At 40.5% G+C, this 14,890-nt stretch overlaps 1 protein-coding gene across 7 annotated transcripts in view; it reads right to left on the bottom strand.

Moving 5' to 3' along the window:
• The window catches only part of nav3 (neuron navigator 3), a 247,766-nt gene that overhangs the window by 4,032 nt on the left and 228,844 nt on the right, over positions 1-14,890 (bottom strand). For 5 of the 7 annotated variants that reach the window (XM_026363685.1, XM_026363681.1, XM_026363683.1 and 2 more), the window contains 16 exons: positions 14,229-14,312; positions 12,997-13,108; positions 12,520-12,644; positions 10,430-10,453; positions 9,852-10,018; positions 8,437-8,590; positions 7,249-7,435; positions 4,839-4,936; positions 4,651-4,746; positions 4,073-4,241; positions 3,603-3,838; positions 2,830-2,984; positions 2,597-2,668; positions 1,814-2,010; positions 1,521-1,639; positions 1,071-1,274 (listed from right to left, as the gene is read on the bottom strand). In XM_026363685.1, the coding sequence (XP_026219470.1) occupies positions 1,071-1,274; positions 1,521-1,639; positions 1,814-2,010; positions 2,597-2,668; positions 2,830-2,984; positions 3,603-3,838; positions 4,073-4,241; positions 4,651-4,746; positions 4,839-4,936; positions 7,249-7,435; positions 8,437-8,590; positions 9,852-10,018; positions 10,430-10,453; positions 12,520-12,644; positions 12,997-13,108; positions 14,229-14,312 (2,199 nt within the window). The remainder of the gene's footprint in view (positions 1-1,070; positions 1,275-1,520; positions 1,640-1,813; positions 2,011-2,596; positions 2,669-2,829; positions 2,985-3,602; positions 3,839-4,072; positions 4,242-4,650; positions 4,747-4,838; positions 4,937-7,248; positions 7,436-8,436; positions 8,591-9,851; positions 10,019-10,429; positions 10,454-12,519; positions 12,645-12,996; positions 13,109-14,228; positions 14,313-14,890) is intronic. The other 2 variants (XM_026363682.1, XM_026363684.1) reach the window with 1 other exon arrangement.

Raw genomic sequence — 14,890 nt, 5'->3', positions numbered from 1 at the left:
AGCTCTTTACTACTCTTTACTGGAAGTGATATTACCTTGCCACTCTAACCTAATAAATAATACTTCATCTTATGAATTATTCCTTTAAGGGATACCCCACCAGCCCAGCCAAATTTGGGAATTAAAAGTTTGGGTTTAACCTTTAGTTTAGGTTATTTTAACTGAGTGAGATGTCTGTAGTCTTTGCTGGCGAAGAACTACTGCAGAGATGCTGCTCAACTACACCTTCATCTACTCACAACACTTCCATTTATCTCCACTAAAACTTTGTCTTTTTACTTTTTGCATGGGATAAAAAGTACTTTTAAAACACTGCAGTAAATTACAACAATGAAACAACAGAATGTCTCATTCCTGCAACAGAGTTTATGGTCTAAATAATACAGTAGTGCTGCTGCATCTGGTGCATTGCTCAAAGTGTTCCTAAAAAGAACCTTGGAACACCTGTGCTCATGTCTGGACACACACACACATACACTCACACAACATGCACTTGCTAAATTAAGCCAGTAATTTTTGGATGATTACTCTTAAATTCCTCCTGGGCTGCGAGAACCCACCAAATGGAAATTAATTGACTGTCTCCTCTCCTCTCCCTCAATGGTTGATCCCCTCGCTTGTGTAAGTATAGGTGACAAGATTGTGCTCAGGTGCCTATACCACTTAGCTTCTTTATTTTTCTTTATCTCTCTATATTTCTCACTTTGCAAAAGCTGAGGTTATACAGGTTTCTATGGAAACCAGGAACCTTGAACTGAGCAGGTTTATGCTCAGTTAAATGGTCGTAGGAGGCTCTGTGCACCATGTTTACAGACACCTGATTGACTGACTGAATTAAATCATTTGATCTGGTTCATATGTGAAGGACAGATATTCATCATCATCATATGTTTTATAGTCTGTGGCACTGTTGCCATGCATAAATTAAAGGATTCCATATAGTGGTTACTTTTGTTTAATGTTTGCTTGTCTTAAGCACTCTCCTTAAACTAAACTCTCCACAGTAGTCTCTGTAATACCACAGATTAATGATCCTGAGTGTTATTGTATGTGTTCTATGTCTCCCTCACCAATGGGTCTCCCTCAGTGTCACTCTGAGACACTTGCTTGGACGAGGCTCCCTCCTTCGATGAGCTGTAACCATCGTACCCGACGTCCTCCGGCCTCAGCTGGAGCAGCGTCTGGCCGTCCTGCTGCAGCGAGGTGGAGTTCCATGGATACGTGTCATTCACCCACTTAGCTGGATCCTCCCATGCTGCTCTTTTGCCATACAACTGCAAAGTGTGCAGAAGGGGTTTGAATGCTTTTAGAAGACACTTAAGTTAAGTCATTTAAATGTTCCCATCTTCTCTCTAAAACAATATTGAGGATTTATTGATAACTGTGCAGATTTAATATAGTATAGTATTTAATTTGATTAATCAGTGTGATTAGGTAAATGAAGTGATACATGTGTTTTGGCCAGCAGGAACTACCTATGTTAATTTAAATTTATACTTATATATAATTATAGGACAAACCTGAAGCCCTTCCCTGACAGCTTCTAGCAGGTAGGGCACCAAGGAGTAGTTCCACAGATCAGTGAACCAAACCCGAGAGCCTTCTACATCCATAGGACAGGACAGGAAGAGACGGGGGCCTGTAGGGACGAAAGAGCCCAGATCATGAGTGCGGCTGGCTGGAGGATGGAGAAACCAAAGACATGGAGGAGACTAACAACACACATTAAGTCAAGCAATAATCAATAACTTCAGTATTAGCATGTTATGAAGAGAAAAGTGAGCGAGAGAGCAGAGTGTTTGTGTTCTTTGACCTATGGTGACATCGGAGGAGCTGTGTGCCTCCAGGAAGCAGTTGAGGTGCTGCCAGGTCTTGGGGATCCAATCAATGATCTTGATTAGGTCATTGCTGCGCATGTTCTTATTGATCTCTGTCTCTATCAGCTTCCGCCGCAGGAAACGTCCCAGGAAACCTTTCACCGGCTCAGTGTGATTGGTGCACAGCACCCACCTACAACAGGACAGTTCATTGATGATGAAACAAAAGCAGATTGCCTAAGAAGCTGTTCAACTTTCTTTACAGATTTCACATCAAAGCAGCATATTACACATGATGTGACCTGTGCTGTCTCAGGCATTTCTACCGTCACTATTTTTTTTTTTAGCTTATTTCACTTTAACATAATGGGGTGACATTAAATTGATGTGTGGCTCATAAACCTTCCCTTCTTTGCCAAATCATCAGCTTGCGGAACATCCCAAGCAGAAAGGATTTTCACTGAGAACAAACATTATAGTCTACTCGTTTTCATTTAACAAAGCTAATTATACAAAAAGACACAATTACATCACTCAGTGGAAGAAAGCTTTTACTTTGCAATCTGTGAGAAACAACACGTTGAACTGAAGTGAAACCAATTATCTCAAAGGTAAGATAATGCAAAGCTAATAAAACTGGACATAATTACTTTGCAGAACCAATAACATTTGAACACAAACCTTACACAACAGAAGGAGGATTTAAACCACTACAATACCAATACCACAATATTCTGAACTGAGCCAGTGATATTTCAGTGTAAGCTTTCATTACAAACCTGAAGTTGTGGTGCAGCTCAAGGTTTGGAGAGGAGGAAACCCCCTGGTTCATGGTTCCTATAACATATGGGCTAGGACAACAAAATACATAATTAGTCTCTAAACACAGTTGCTGCTGCATTATGTTGCTGATATGTCAGTTGTGACAGACACCGGGGCGGCTTTCCAACGAGGAATACATAAAAACACAGAAGCCAGTGTAGTTAGTAAGACAGGAAAAGTTGGGACTCACCATTTGTGGTACTTGCAGTTGAGGAAGCCGTTGAATATGTCACTGAGGGAGCCGATATGGTGGAGGTTGTCCAGGATGACCACAGTGGGGAGCTCTGTGTCTGTCTCTGCAGAGTTACACTGTTCTGCCAGGTTGGACAGGTACTGACGCAGGTCCTGGGAGAAGTTTACAGGGACTTTTAACTCTCTACTATGGACTAAAAGAATGGACTAAAATTTAGTGCATATCACAGTCCTCACTTCACTTTGGAAGAAAATCCATGCACATTAAATAATGGGGACCACTCATTTGGCTTTCTAAACAAACCTCTAATATACAAAACTACAAAATGGGTACAATTACAATGTGTTTAACTGCTGTTAACATAGCTCAAAACAGCTATGTTTTATTGTATTTTTATATATATATATATATATATATATATATATATATATATATATATATATATATATATATAAATAAAAGAGAGCGAGAAAGACAGAAAGAAAGAAAAAAGCAGTTGGGAAGCATCTTTTCTCCGTTTCCAAACAAACTAAAATCTGTAGGCCACGCTTCCAAAGTCAGCCCAAGAAAGAGGAGAAAAATCTGATTACTCTTTTGCTGCGTGTATACTCACTGTATATGATTTCCAATAACCAGATCTCTTGAGTGCATGTAAATGTGTTAACCAATTATCTGAAAAACCTGGTTTCTCTCAGTAACTTGGTTACTTGAGTCAATGTAAACTGACACTATTAGTTAATTAATTGATATTAAACCTATGTTCTTTCTACCTTGCTGGAGTTCTGGTCCACGTTGAAACTGGCCACATTGTGCTCCGTCACCTCCTGGCCCATCTGGGAAATGATGTACTTGGCCAACTTGGCAGCCAGGAAAGATTTGCCTGTGCCACTGGGTCCTGAGAGGATGATACGACGGTGCTCCATCAAGAGGTTGAGGTACCGCTGGATGATGGGCTTTGGGATGAGAGTGTCAAACACCAGACTGTCTATACTGTTCTCTCTCACTCCTAGCAAGAGAGTGAAAGGAAGCAAGGAAGGACAGACAGAATAAAAAGGTTTAAGTAAAGTTCAGTTTGTGTCCTTAAGAGCAAGTTATCAAGACATAATTCAAAGGATAACAATGTAAAAACAGAAAACTAAATATGTCAGTATTGGAATCTAAATCATATATTTCTCCACCACATTTTCCTTGAAAATCCAAACCTTCCAAACAGAAACTCTTTGCTTCCTTGCTGCAATACCTTTAAGGTTAACCTTGATGACATTGTTGTCGCCCACCAAGTAGCCACAGGGCAGCAGCTCAGGCACTTCAGAAGTGTGGGAGCGAACCACTTCGCCCATCCTGTAGCAGACTATGCTGTCTGAGCTGAGACCCAGGCTGGTCAGAGGGTCCACCCGAAACACATACTCCTGCAGGGGGGAGAAGAACAGTGGAAAAGAAAGAACTGCAGTATTGATCACGTGTAAAATATGCAGTGTAGACAATCAATAGTGATACTGAATCTTACAGAAAAGGCATAACTGGTTGGATTTTAATTTAAGTTAAATACATATTACCACCATGATTGGTTCACACACACGCGAACACACACACACACACACACACACACACACACACACACACACACACACACACACACACACACACACACACACAGAGCAAACCAGGTGATAATGGTACAAACAAACAACAGCTAAGATTTCTGAAATTCTCCAAATTTTCAAGTTTCTCAGTGAAACGTCTTTAGTAAATATGGGCCTCCTTGCTTGCATGAATTGTACTGTAAAGTATGTATAAGCAAAGGAATGTGTTGTTTACCTTGAAGAGGCGTCGGATGACCCCATCCAGAACGTCCCACTTGGTTTTCCCACTCACACCTATAGATCCGATTAAGTACTCCTGGCATTGTGTAGCCTGACGAGTTGACAAATAAATTAAATCAGAAGTTAATTACGTCACAGTGGCTTTAGCTGCAGAAAATAATATAAAATCTTCATCAAACTAACCTTGGTGGTTTTTGGCCCACTGTTGATGGTAACCACTATTCGCACACTCCGGCCTTCTTTGCGCAGATTGCCCTCATAACTGTCATCAAGCAGAATATCTGAAAAGAAAACTTTCTGTTAGGAAACACAACCAACTTTAATCTATCAGAGCTTTGATTCATTACAAACAAACTCTCACTCTGCCTGCCGGCAAATTACAGTTAGAAATGGACAAACAGATTCCAAGAAAAATAAGGCTAATGGGTTTCTTTCATGTGATAATTACTTTTACATTTAATCAATGTTCTCACACACAGCGATTTCTAGTGAGTGTGCAGAATGATAATGTAAGAAAAGCTGAAACACAGCATAAGGAGACATGAAGAAGTCAAAATGTCCAAAAATCCTCTAAAAGGCAGTTAATTTGAGGCATTTGTTGAAGAATTCAAAGTTCAGTCAGCAACAGAGGATTGGGACTCTTATCATGACAACAGTAATCACAGTAACCAAGAGAACAGACACTTGACCAAAGAAATAAATGACTTATGATATATGACTATCAGCAATGTATGTAAAAAACACAAATACAGTAACATCATTGTTATTTCATATAAGAAGGAAACCAAATATTTAAAATCCATTTTAAACCCATCTTAACTATAGCAAAGATCTTTCTCTGTCTGTCACTTCGGAAATATCACTATTTTAGGAAACCTAAATTCAAAAGAAAGCAACTGAAATTAGTCCATTGTTCTTTTCATAGAAACTAAATCACATCGATTCTAGATTTTGTCTACATCTGTGTTTATAATTTGGACAAAGAAACAGTTTATGATTACCTTTAAACACTCAATCTACCACTGACATCCAATCCGTCACTTATGAAAAATAGTCACACAGCAAAAACAGCTGATAATACTATAGTTGAGTTGAGTTGAGTGTTTTTGATCCCTTTAACAGTGACCCCATGTTTTGATGTGCCATTTACTCTTTTTGTCTCCCTGCAGTTCCTCCCCCTCTCCACCTGAGGCTCCCAGTCCACCTTTCCCTGTATGTCATCTCCTTTTCCCTCTTGGCTCCGTTTGTCTGCTGATCTGGTCATCACAGCTGCTTTCCATCATCATGATCATCATCATGATGATGATGAAGATCATCATCATCATGATCATCATCATCATCATGATGTTGCCTCCATCTCACCTTTCATTATTTAAAGACTTTGGCTACCATATTAATTTGCTAGTGTGTCGTCAGTCAGTACCGTTTTCTACTCATCCCTTCCCTGACTGCCAGTTTGGGAAGCTCACGAGTTGTTTGTGCTTATTATTTGTTCTCTCGCTTCTTTTAGGAGTATTTTGGTTGGTTCAGTTTTTCTTCCTTTTGTTTTTATTTGTCTTTATTTTACTAGATCTGTCTATTTAGGTCTCCTCTCACTGAGTGTTTTTGTTTCTCCTTTAGTGTGTGTTTTTTCCTGTGTGGGCTGACTTTTTATTGGTTAAATAAATATTCAGGACTTGTACTTTGTGAGTGTTGCTCCTTTCTGAAGGGAACATATGTGAATATGCTATGAAACTTCAGTCATATCAGGGCTACCAATGACAGACCTTCCAGACAGTCACTTTTAACCTTTAACAACTCCTGCCATAGGTTTCCCTTCATTACATTTTTCTTTAGCCTCCATTTTGCAGTGGGAAGTACTTTGTATGCAGCTGGCTTCTCTTAGCTTAGGGCTCTGTGTTAGGGTGATAACAGCCCACTGGCCTACTCGTCTTCCAACACATCACTGCTCTCAGCTCATCCTTCCATCAATTAACAGGGGCCTGAGTCCTCAGAGAAAGCTGTGCCTTCTGTGTTAATTACAGGACAAGCGAGAGGGACAAGTCTTCTCAAATGAAGCAGGCCTGGAGAGATTTTCAGCGTGTACATATGTGTGTATTTACGTGTGTCTATGCGTGAATCACAGGCTCCTGCTGTGTTGCAAGCTCTCACTGTAGAGAGAGCAGCTATTTCATCATTTCATGCAGCTCCTCTGGATCATTTCTTTCTCTGCAAACAATTCTGTCACATTTACTTAGAGGAGAGTGAAAGGAGCTAGTGCAACTATATGCCACAGAAAAAACTACCGCACATCATCAACTGTGTCCTATGGTTTATCTAAACTAAAAGCATAGCACCTACAGTGCCGTGGCTGGAGGTTTAATTTTCAATTAACCAGTATGAAAAAAAAGAACCTGCTCTTCTAAAAACTAAATGTTTGTAGGAGGGAAAGTTATTAGACCCTACTACAAAGGGTATTACTAATGTTTTGCCCACTCACTCCCACAGCTCCCACACTTAGTGCTCTCATTTCTCAGAACAAACTGTGAATCCTGATTTGTACAGACACTCCAGATTGTCGCACTGCAGACACCAACGCTGACACTGAACTGACCTGACATGATGGTGTCAGTGATGTTAAGATTATTGAGTGACAGCCCCAAGGACTGACGCGAGGACGAGGAGGAGGTGCTGGAGGTCTCCGAGGGTGGCCGGGCTGTCTTGACAGGGGTGGCCGTTGGTGTGGCATTACCGCTGGACTTGAGACGGTCATTCTCTGCTTTCAGTATCTCAATCTCGTTCTGTTTATTGAGGAAAGATCAGATCAAAAAGAAACTGCATTCAAATACGCTTGTATCAGGCATTAAGACTGGGGCACTGTTTTTCTGAATCAGTATTATTGGAATCATGGACTATAAGCAGCTTTTTCATCTTCAAGGCTCTTTGTACTGAAGGTTAAGTCTCAGACAAGGAGAGTAACATGATCCCCAGATCTGAGAGGAGACTATAGGCTTCTACAAATTAGGCAATCCACATCTACAAAGATCCGCTTAACTGAGACATGTATAGTGATGTTCTTTGAGCAGTTGCCTCTTTGAAGAATATGAAATGACACAGTACCCCTAAACAATAGACTTTGAAATCTATGGGTGGTTTTATACTGCAAAACATCAATTAGTAAAAAAGTTCAAATACATTTATTTCTCAAATACATTTTATTTCTACAATTCTGCTGTGCGTAGACATGACATAACATGCTGTTGCAGGCCTTGTACCGTGTATAATGTAATAGCTATCCAGCAACAGTGTTAAGTGTTCAGTGAAGGTTACTGTACTGTGTTTGTGAAAGGGAGTGACATCAGCTAGTTTGCCATAGCCCCCTGGTACCGTGCTGGTGTCCTGCCATTCACTAACCCACTGAATGCATTGTTGCCCTGACTGGTAGCTCTTATGCTTCAGTGTCAGGGGAGAAAAACAAGACTTTAGAAGGTACACTGGATACTGTGATGTATTAACAGTATCAACTATCACAGAAATAATTTAGAACAACAAAAGGCATTTATTTGTGAGATGTCTTTATCTGAGCCTTTGGAGAACATTTCTAGTTTAAAATATTCTAAGAATGTTTTTCATACCTTCTCTCTAAGACTGATGGCAATTTGAATGCAATATTTACTTTGTGTTTTTCACCCTAACAACCTGGCAATGGGCAGCTATGCATGCTGCCTCAGTTTAACCTGTGTCAAACATTAATAGATACATGTCAGTGTTGACTCATGTTAGCCAGAGAGCAGAATCTCACCTGCATGCGGTTCATGGCTTCTCTGATCTGATCCAGGTGGTGGGCAGAGCTAAGTGCCTCCAGCCGGATGTCTGTCAACTTGAGCTCCTTCTCCCGCAGCTCGTTCTTCAGCTGTAGGATGATTTCAGCCTCAGCTTCAGTGCATTCGCACAGCCTGCAATCATGATTACACAGAGGGAGGAGGAGGGGGTCACCTCAAGGGTTTTACCAAATACACACACAGTCTGGAGAGAAAAAGTACACACTGAAAGGAAATAAGATAGCCAAAGTTCAGAGGGAAGCTGGAGTCAGTGGTGAAGCTGCATAGGCAGGTACAACATGGAAGTGAAAGGCAATGGGAGCATTTGGGACAGTATATCCTTCCAAGTTACAATATTTCACCGACCAGTCTTACAGGTGAAAAATATATTCCAGTGCTTCCCACAGTGCACTATTGCACACATTTTGTATGTGGAATGCTATATTTTGTTGTAATCAGTAAACATTGTTTTCCTTCCATTTAGTTGACATTAATGTGATTGATTAACATTTTTCATAGTTTGTAAACGAAGTGGTATTTTCATTCTTAGCAGGCAGAGAGCTAAAACAGTGGCAAACACAACAAAGACACTCGTGTGGTTGACTGTGTCATTTGAAAGTCAAAATCTCCCTCATGCTCAGATGTTTTAAAACTGAATATATCACTAGCTGTAACACAGCAGATGTGCACAGTACTTGCATGCTTATGCCTGCTAGGTATAATGGCCATGTAGGCACTTCTGCAGTAACATAGAGCAAATTTGCACTAGCATGAGTAAGAACATTATTAGAGCTTATCATAGGCATTCAGCCTATGGCTACTCTTGCTTAACTGAGAACTTCACACTTGTGAGGTCCGGGTTCAGTTTATGTGCTAGAAAAATCTATTACCTCTAACATGCAGATGTTTTTATGGCATTAAGATGCAGAAGGAAGTCACAAAAACACACTCCAATGCACATACACTGCCTGGGTGCATGCCACACAGCGCCTGTTACCGAGATCTGTGCTTGTAGACCACATGACCATTTTGCTTTTTCTTTGGTGTCCAAATGGGGGAGGACTTGCTATCACAAACGCACTTGCTACAGCAGGTGGAGACATGTCAAAGGTAAGGGTGAACAAAAAGTAGGAGGAAAGGTAAGGAAAGTATTAAAAGACAAAAAAGTAATAAGTAAAAAATTTAGACTTGTAGAAGAAAAGGGAACAAAAGATCAAAGAGCTATATATACTATGCTGCCTACAGGTTTTTCTATTTGTATGTACAGTTTGTTAGCTATATATGAGAGAAGTGAATGAAAATTACCTGTATACCAAACATCTGTACATCTGTGTGCGACTGGATGTATATGTATTGTATGCTGTATATTTGTAGGCGGCTGCATGTAAGAACTTACTCTGTCGTGGAGGGAGAGGACCTCAGAGTGGCGATGCTGCCTTGCCGGTTGTCATGCTGCAGTTTGGGCGAGGACGGCAGTGAGTCGGTCATCTCCTCCATCTCATCATGGGCCGACTGGGATTTGGTTTTCTTTTTGCTGAATGCCTGCTTGAAGGAGCTGCGTAACTGCAAGGCAAAACATACAAACACACAGGGGAAAATCTATCAACATCATGTCAGTTCCTGAGACAACTTTTCTGGTGACATTAAATCCTGTCAGATCAGCAAGTCAGTCCGTGCACTGGTCACTGTCACTGGTTTAGGTAAAGAAGGAGGCAAAGAGCAAGGCCGTAAGTACAGTAGAGATGGAAATGAGACTGGGAGAAGGGAAGATATGACATTTTAATGATCCCTAGACATTAGGGCTAAACAGGCAATTAAAATGAACAAGGGAAGAGGAAAAGGAGGAGAAAAGAGGGGAAAGAGGAGGGTTGCTGTATCCATGCCGATGTTCCCAGAAAAAGGCAAGAAAATTATGCTCTGGGGATAATGAGAACGACCACTGCACACATACAGAAGACACTGGAAACCACTGACCTGTGCTGGGATGGAATCAGCCACCTGAAGACGCAGAGCACACCCAATGTTAAGCCAGACAAACACACTTGCACTCACTTCACCCATTTACAGCAAACTCTCAGTTGATTAAAGATAATTGCTGCTAATGTTTAACTAAGCACTTCTACAAGTTTGCTCTGAGAAAAAAACTTATTGCTGGTGGAAGGATGATTGCAATGAAGATGATAGCTATTATGATTACGTTCAGAGCATCTTAATCACCTGTTTATTTCTTAGTTATCTCACATTCACAGTACTGATTATTTCTAGAGTTTTGACACTCTGGAAAAGGGCAGGCAGTTTTCCACCACTTACAAAAAACCTGATGAATGCTTTTCCAAAGTGCTTATTCACCAGATTATGACTTGTTAAAGCTATGGGAGTGGCTCCAAATAGAGAAGCTGTGATTTTTATTTTTATTTATTTATTTATTTTTATCAAAGTAGATTGTTTTCCTTTTTTTCTCTTGGCAAAGAAAGATCAATTAGGTTGGTGTCAATACTACAATTTTGGTTTGGAGATTAACTGGAGAAAGACGGATTTCCAGTACCAATTGAATAATGGAAGGTGTTCTTCAGTTAAATTAGTATGACAAGGGCTATAATCACTCCAAACAGAATACAGAAATATTATATGGTCAGACAGTTAGGTTTGAGTAAATACACTGAGCATTTTACAGCACTTGTGCTCTCGGCCTGTTGCCAATTTCAGGTCACAGTTCAAACATCCACATCCACAGAGAAGCAACCCTAAGTCTGTGTCCTGTTTAGGACATTTCTGCAGGCCTAATGCTTTCTGACTCAAGGTCCCTAATTTACTGAAGGGCAACATAGCTATTCATTACACTGTCACTGCTGCTACATGAGCTGCTTGTGCACTCATATCTAAGTAACCTTAGTTCAACTCTGTTCTCATCTACTCCCACGTGTGCACTAAGGCAAATTTATGCAAATGAATAATTAATTGTTACTTAAATAAGAGATTGATTTGTATTCATGAGACTGACTTTATTTTTTGGGGGGAAAGGGGTTCTCACTTAACATTGCAGACTAGGGTGTCACATTCAGTTGTATTCTATTTCAAGGGCAGGCGTTTTGTATTGCAGCAGAGACTGAAAACTGGTTCTGGCTCTGAGCTTTTTGGCTGAGATGGAACTTCTAATATGTCATCTGGCTGACTCATGGGGCTGCAGCAAAACAGCTCTCAGGCACTGACACTGAGCTGCTATTGATAAGTGAAGCAAAGGGTTTGTTGGAATGTATGTGTGGACATATTCTCACAAGACAGGGTTTTAAAAGATGGGTGTTGAATTACATAAAAACCAAAGCTAAATGTCAATCCTGATAGAGATACAGAAACAATGTTTTTGATTTCCCAAATCCCAAAGTTGAAGTAAACTTTGTGGTAGCTGTGGCTTGGGAAAAATGGCTTTCCTTGCTTTGTACTTTGATGGGACACATTGAAGGAGTGTTTCCCTTCAGCCCAGACTTTTCCACTAGTCATGGCTCTTCTGTATCCTCTGGGCAATTATCACCTATATTTCAAACTGGGTTTCAGTATTTGTGACGTTAATGGCCTCTTTGCTTTATTCCAAACGAATCTGTAGAAAATTCTAAGTACCTCTCCACAATAATTGCAGGGTGGTTAACTCCCCTGCTTGATCCTCCGTTAGCCCTCACCACTGAATGGTATCTCAAGCACTCAGGTGACACCATCTTAACACTGTAACCTAGCAACGGTGACACAATGATGAGAAGGTGAACTTAGTTTTTGGATTTTGCACTCGACCTAATGGAATCTGAACACTCTTTGCTCACTCCAGCCTCAAATATATCCAAACCATTTTGGACTGTCAAGGTAGATGGGGTGTATTAATCCCTTCACAGACTGATTGAGCACCCATTTTAAAACAAAAAGAAGAAGGACTGGATGTAAAAATCACAGCAATAAACATGGATTACTGTTTTGGCTAGAAATTGTGTTTGCTTTTTACACTTACTCTTTTACACTTATTGAGCTGATTTTTAACCTGTTCCAATGGGTGCAGCAGCAGCACACATCCAACTTACCCAGTTCTTCTTTTTCTTCTTTTTGTCTTCGGCATCCTTGCCCAAGCTGCCCATGCTGGAGTGACTGGCTGCGCTGTTGATGCTGGACATACTTTCTGAAGAGTGCTGCCGTCTAATCCGCAGATCTGGAAGTAACAGACAAACACTTCTATAGCCCACTGACAACTTAATTCAGAGTACCAAGGCATGATCAGTTGCGTTGGGCTCAGTTTGGCTTGGATAAGCAGCCGCGAGGAGATTGGAAACTTGAAAAGGTTATGACTACATATCTGAGATTTCTTATGACTAAGCAAGACTTTCCAAAACTGCCTTCTATAGCACAGACACTTCAAATATCAGGGGTTCAGTTCCTACTTCAGCCTGTCATGCTTAGAAACACCTCCTTTCATAGAACAGCTAGGCATTTAAAGCCTCCTCAAAACATCAGATGATTTGAGAGAAGTTTGGTCCAATGCTCCCTGCTGGTCTCTTCATTACCTTTGTGGAGGTGGTCTGGGCCATTGAGAGCCACCTGGATCGCCGTCTGGGCATCAGTGTTCTGTGTCTTCAGCATCTCTATCGTCTCCCTCAGCTCAGCCAACTCAGACTCCTGGAGAGAGAAAACAAAAGAGAAAGGAGGGGATATTTTTAGTGCAGTGAATCAGAATTATATAATTATAATGCAATTTTTGTAGTCTACATAAAACAGATGGAACAACCCCAGAAACGATGACCAGACCAGGTTATTTTTAAAAAGATAATGATAAATCTGTTTTAATCAACACATTAGCTTTGTCATCGGGAACACATTCTTAAGTTTGGCATCAGTATGGTTTTCATTGGAAAAGAATGAGAAGGAAAAGTAGAAGGGGCATTGTGAAGAAGACAAGCCGCACAGTGGATTTGCCCCAAAGCCAGCACCACCTGCTTAGAATGAAAAAAAAAAAAGCTCACTTCTCTGTTGAACCAACAAGATCAGATAGAGTGAGCCTCCTATTCAGCTTTTACCCAAAACCCACTGAGGGCTGCAGATAGGGTTTCTGCTTTAATTAAAAGTTGGGACGGCCTTGTTTAACAAAGACATCCCACTAGATCCCAGTCTGCTTTAATTTATAGAGGATTAAAAAGCTGCCAGGGCTCGTCAGCTGTCTGTGTGTGTGTGTGTGTGTGTGAACAGAAGAAGCATTCATTAATTTGTGGCAGGGGTATATCTTTGAACATATTCCTGCTGCCGTGTCATCAGTGTTTCTGCACCATTCAAGTTCTTCTGAAAGCTCCTCCTTGCACAAAAAAAAAAAAAAACAGTGGGAGCTGGGAGCAGATAAATGCTGGTGGTCTTTTGAAGAGGGTTTTTGGGCAATAGGTTTATGACATATTCTGAACTCTTAACATGCAGACCTGGACCCCAAAATTTGCCTGAAAAGTAGAAAGGGCTGCAGTTTAAAAAAGTCAAAGACTTTGGTTAAGGTTAGAAGTAAAGTTAGAGAAATATTCAAGCAACAACTGAACTTAAAAAATAAAAACGTCTGTGAACATAAAAACTTGAGTAAAAACCTCAGAGGAGTATGGAGCTGAACCTTAAAGATAAAAATTCCCACAAATCCGCAACAGCCGACCTCCGCATTGTTACTTCCTACTGCGCCATTTCAATGTCACACTGCTGCCGACTACTAATCATTTCTCCTTTCTGCAATCCTATCACCATAAAGTTCATATTTTACATTCAGGACCTTTTGTTCAGCAGTCATGGTAAGGCTCTGCAAGCGGCAGGTCATGTTACTTAGGCTCTTCTCGAAGGCAGCCACCAGGTGAGCCTGCAAACACAGAAAGACAAAAATACAAAACATATTTTAACATCACTGAAAGTTTCAAAATCGTATCTTTGTCAAAATACTCAAAATAGTGCTCCAACATTTTATACTCTTTGTAATACTAAAACACTTGGTTTGAACTCTTTTAAACGGTAACAAGAGCCCTGTAATAAAGTACAACAAATGAGCATTTTGACATGTGTAAATCAATATTCACAATGAATAATTGAATAAAGCCCTTCCTTGAAAACAATGTTTTTCTGCTGGGTGGTGAGAATAGCTCTGAAGTGAGTTTTAGCCTGAGCCAAACGGACGAACAACCAAGCGATTGCAAAGTTTCCTCTATAAGACTGAAGTCTCATACTGAGTGGTAGTGAAAAGATCTCTGTGTGCTATAAAAATCAGCTCCTGTGATATCTAGCTACAAAAACCATGCCTTTCACTTTGAGTCAGCTGCAAATGTCAAGGGCAAGTTCACTCTAAGCATGATCTAAAAGCTGCATTTGAACAGGGGGTTATTATGAGCATTTCCTAGGACTCCACTGTTGCATCGTATTGCTATGAAATAACTGTCATTCATT

Source organism: Anabas testudineus, chromosome 23 (genome assembly GCF_900324465.2).
Source record: "Anabas testudineus chromosome 23, fAnaTes1.2, whole genome shotgun sequence".
NCBI lineage: Eukaryota > Metazoa > Chordata > Actinopteri > Anabantiformes > Anabantidae > Anabas > Anabas testudineus.
Note: the sequence above shows the minus strand (reverse complement) of the source record. Positions and strands in the feature narration are given on the sequence as shown.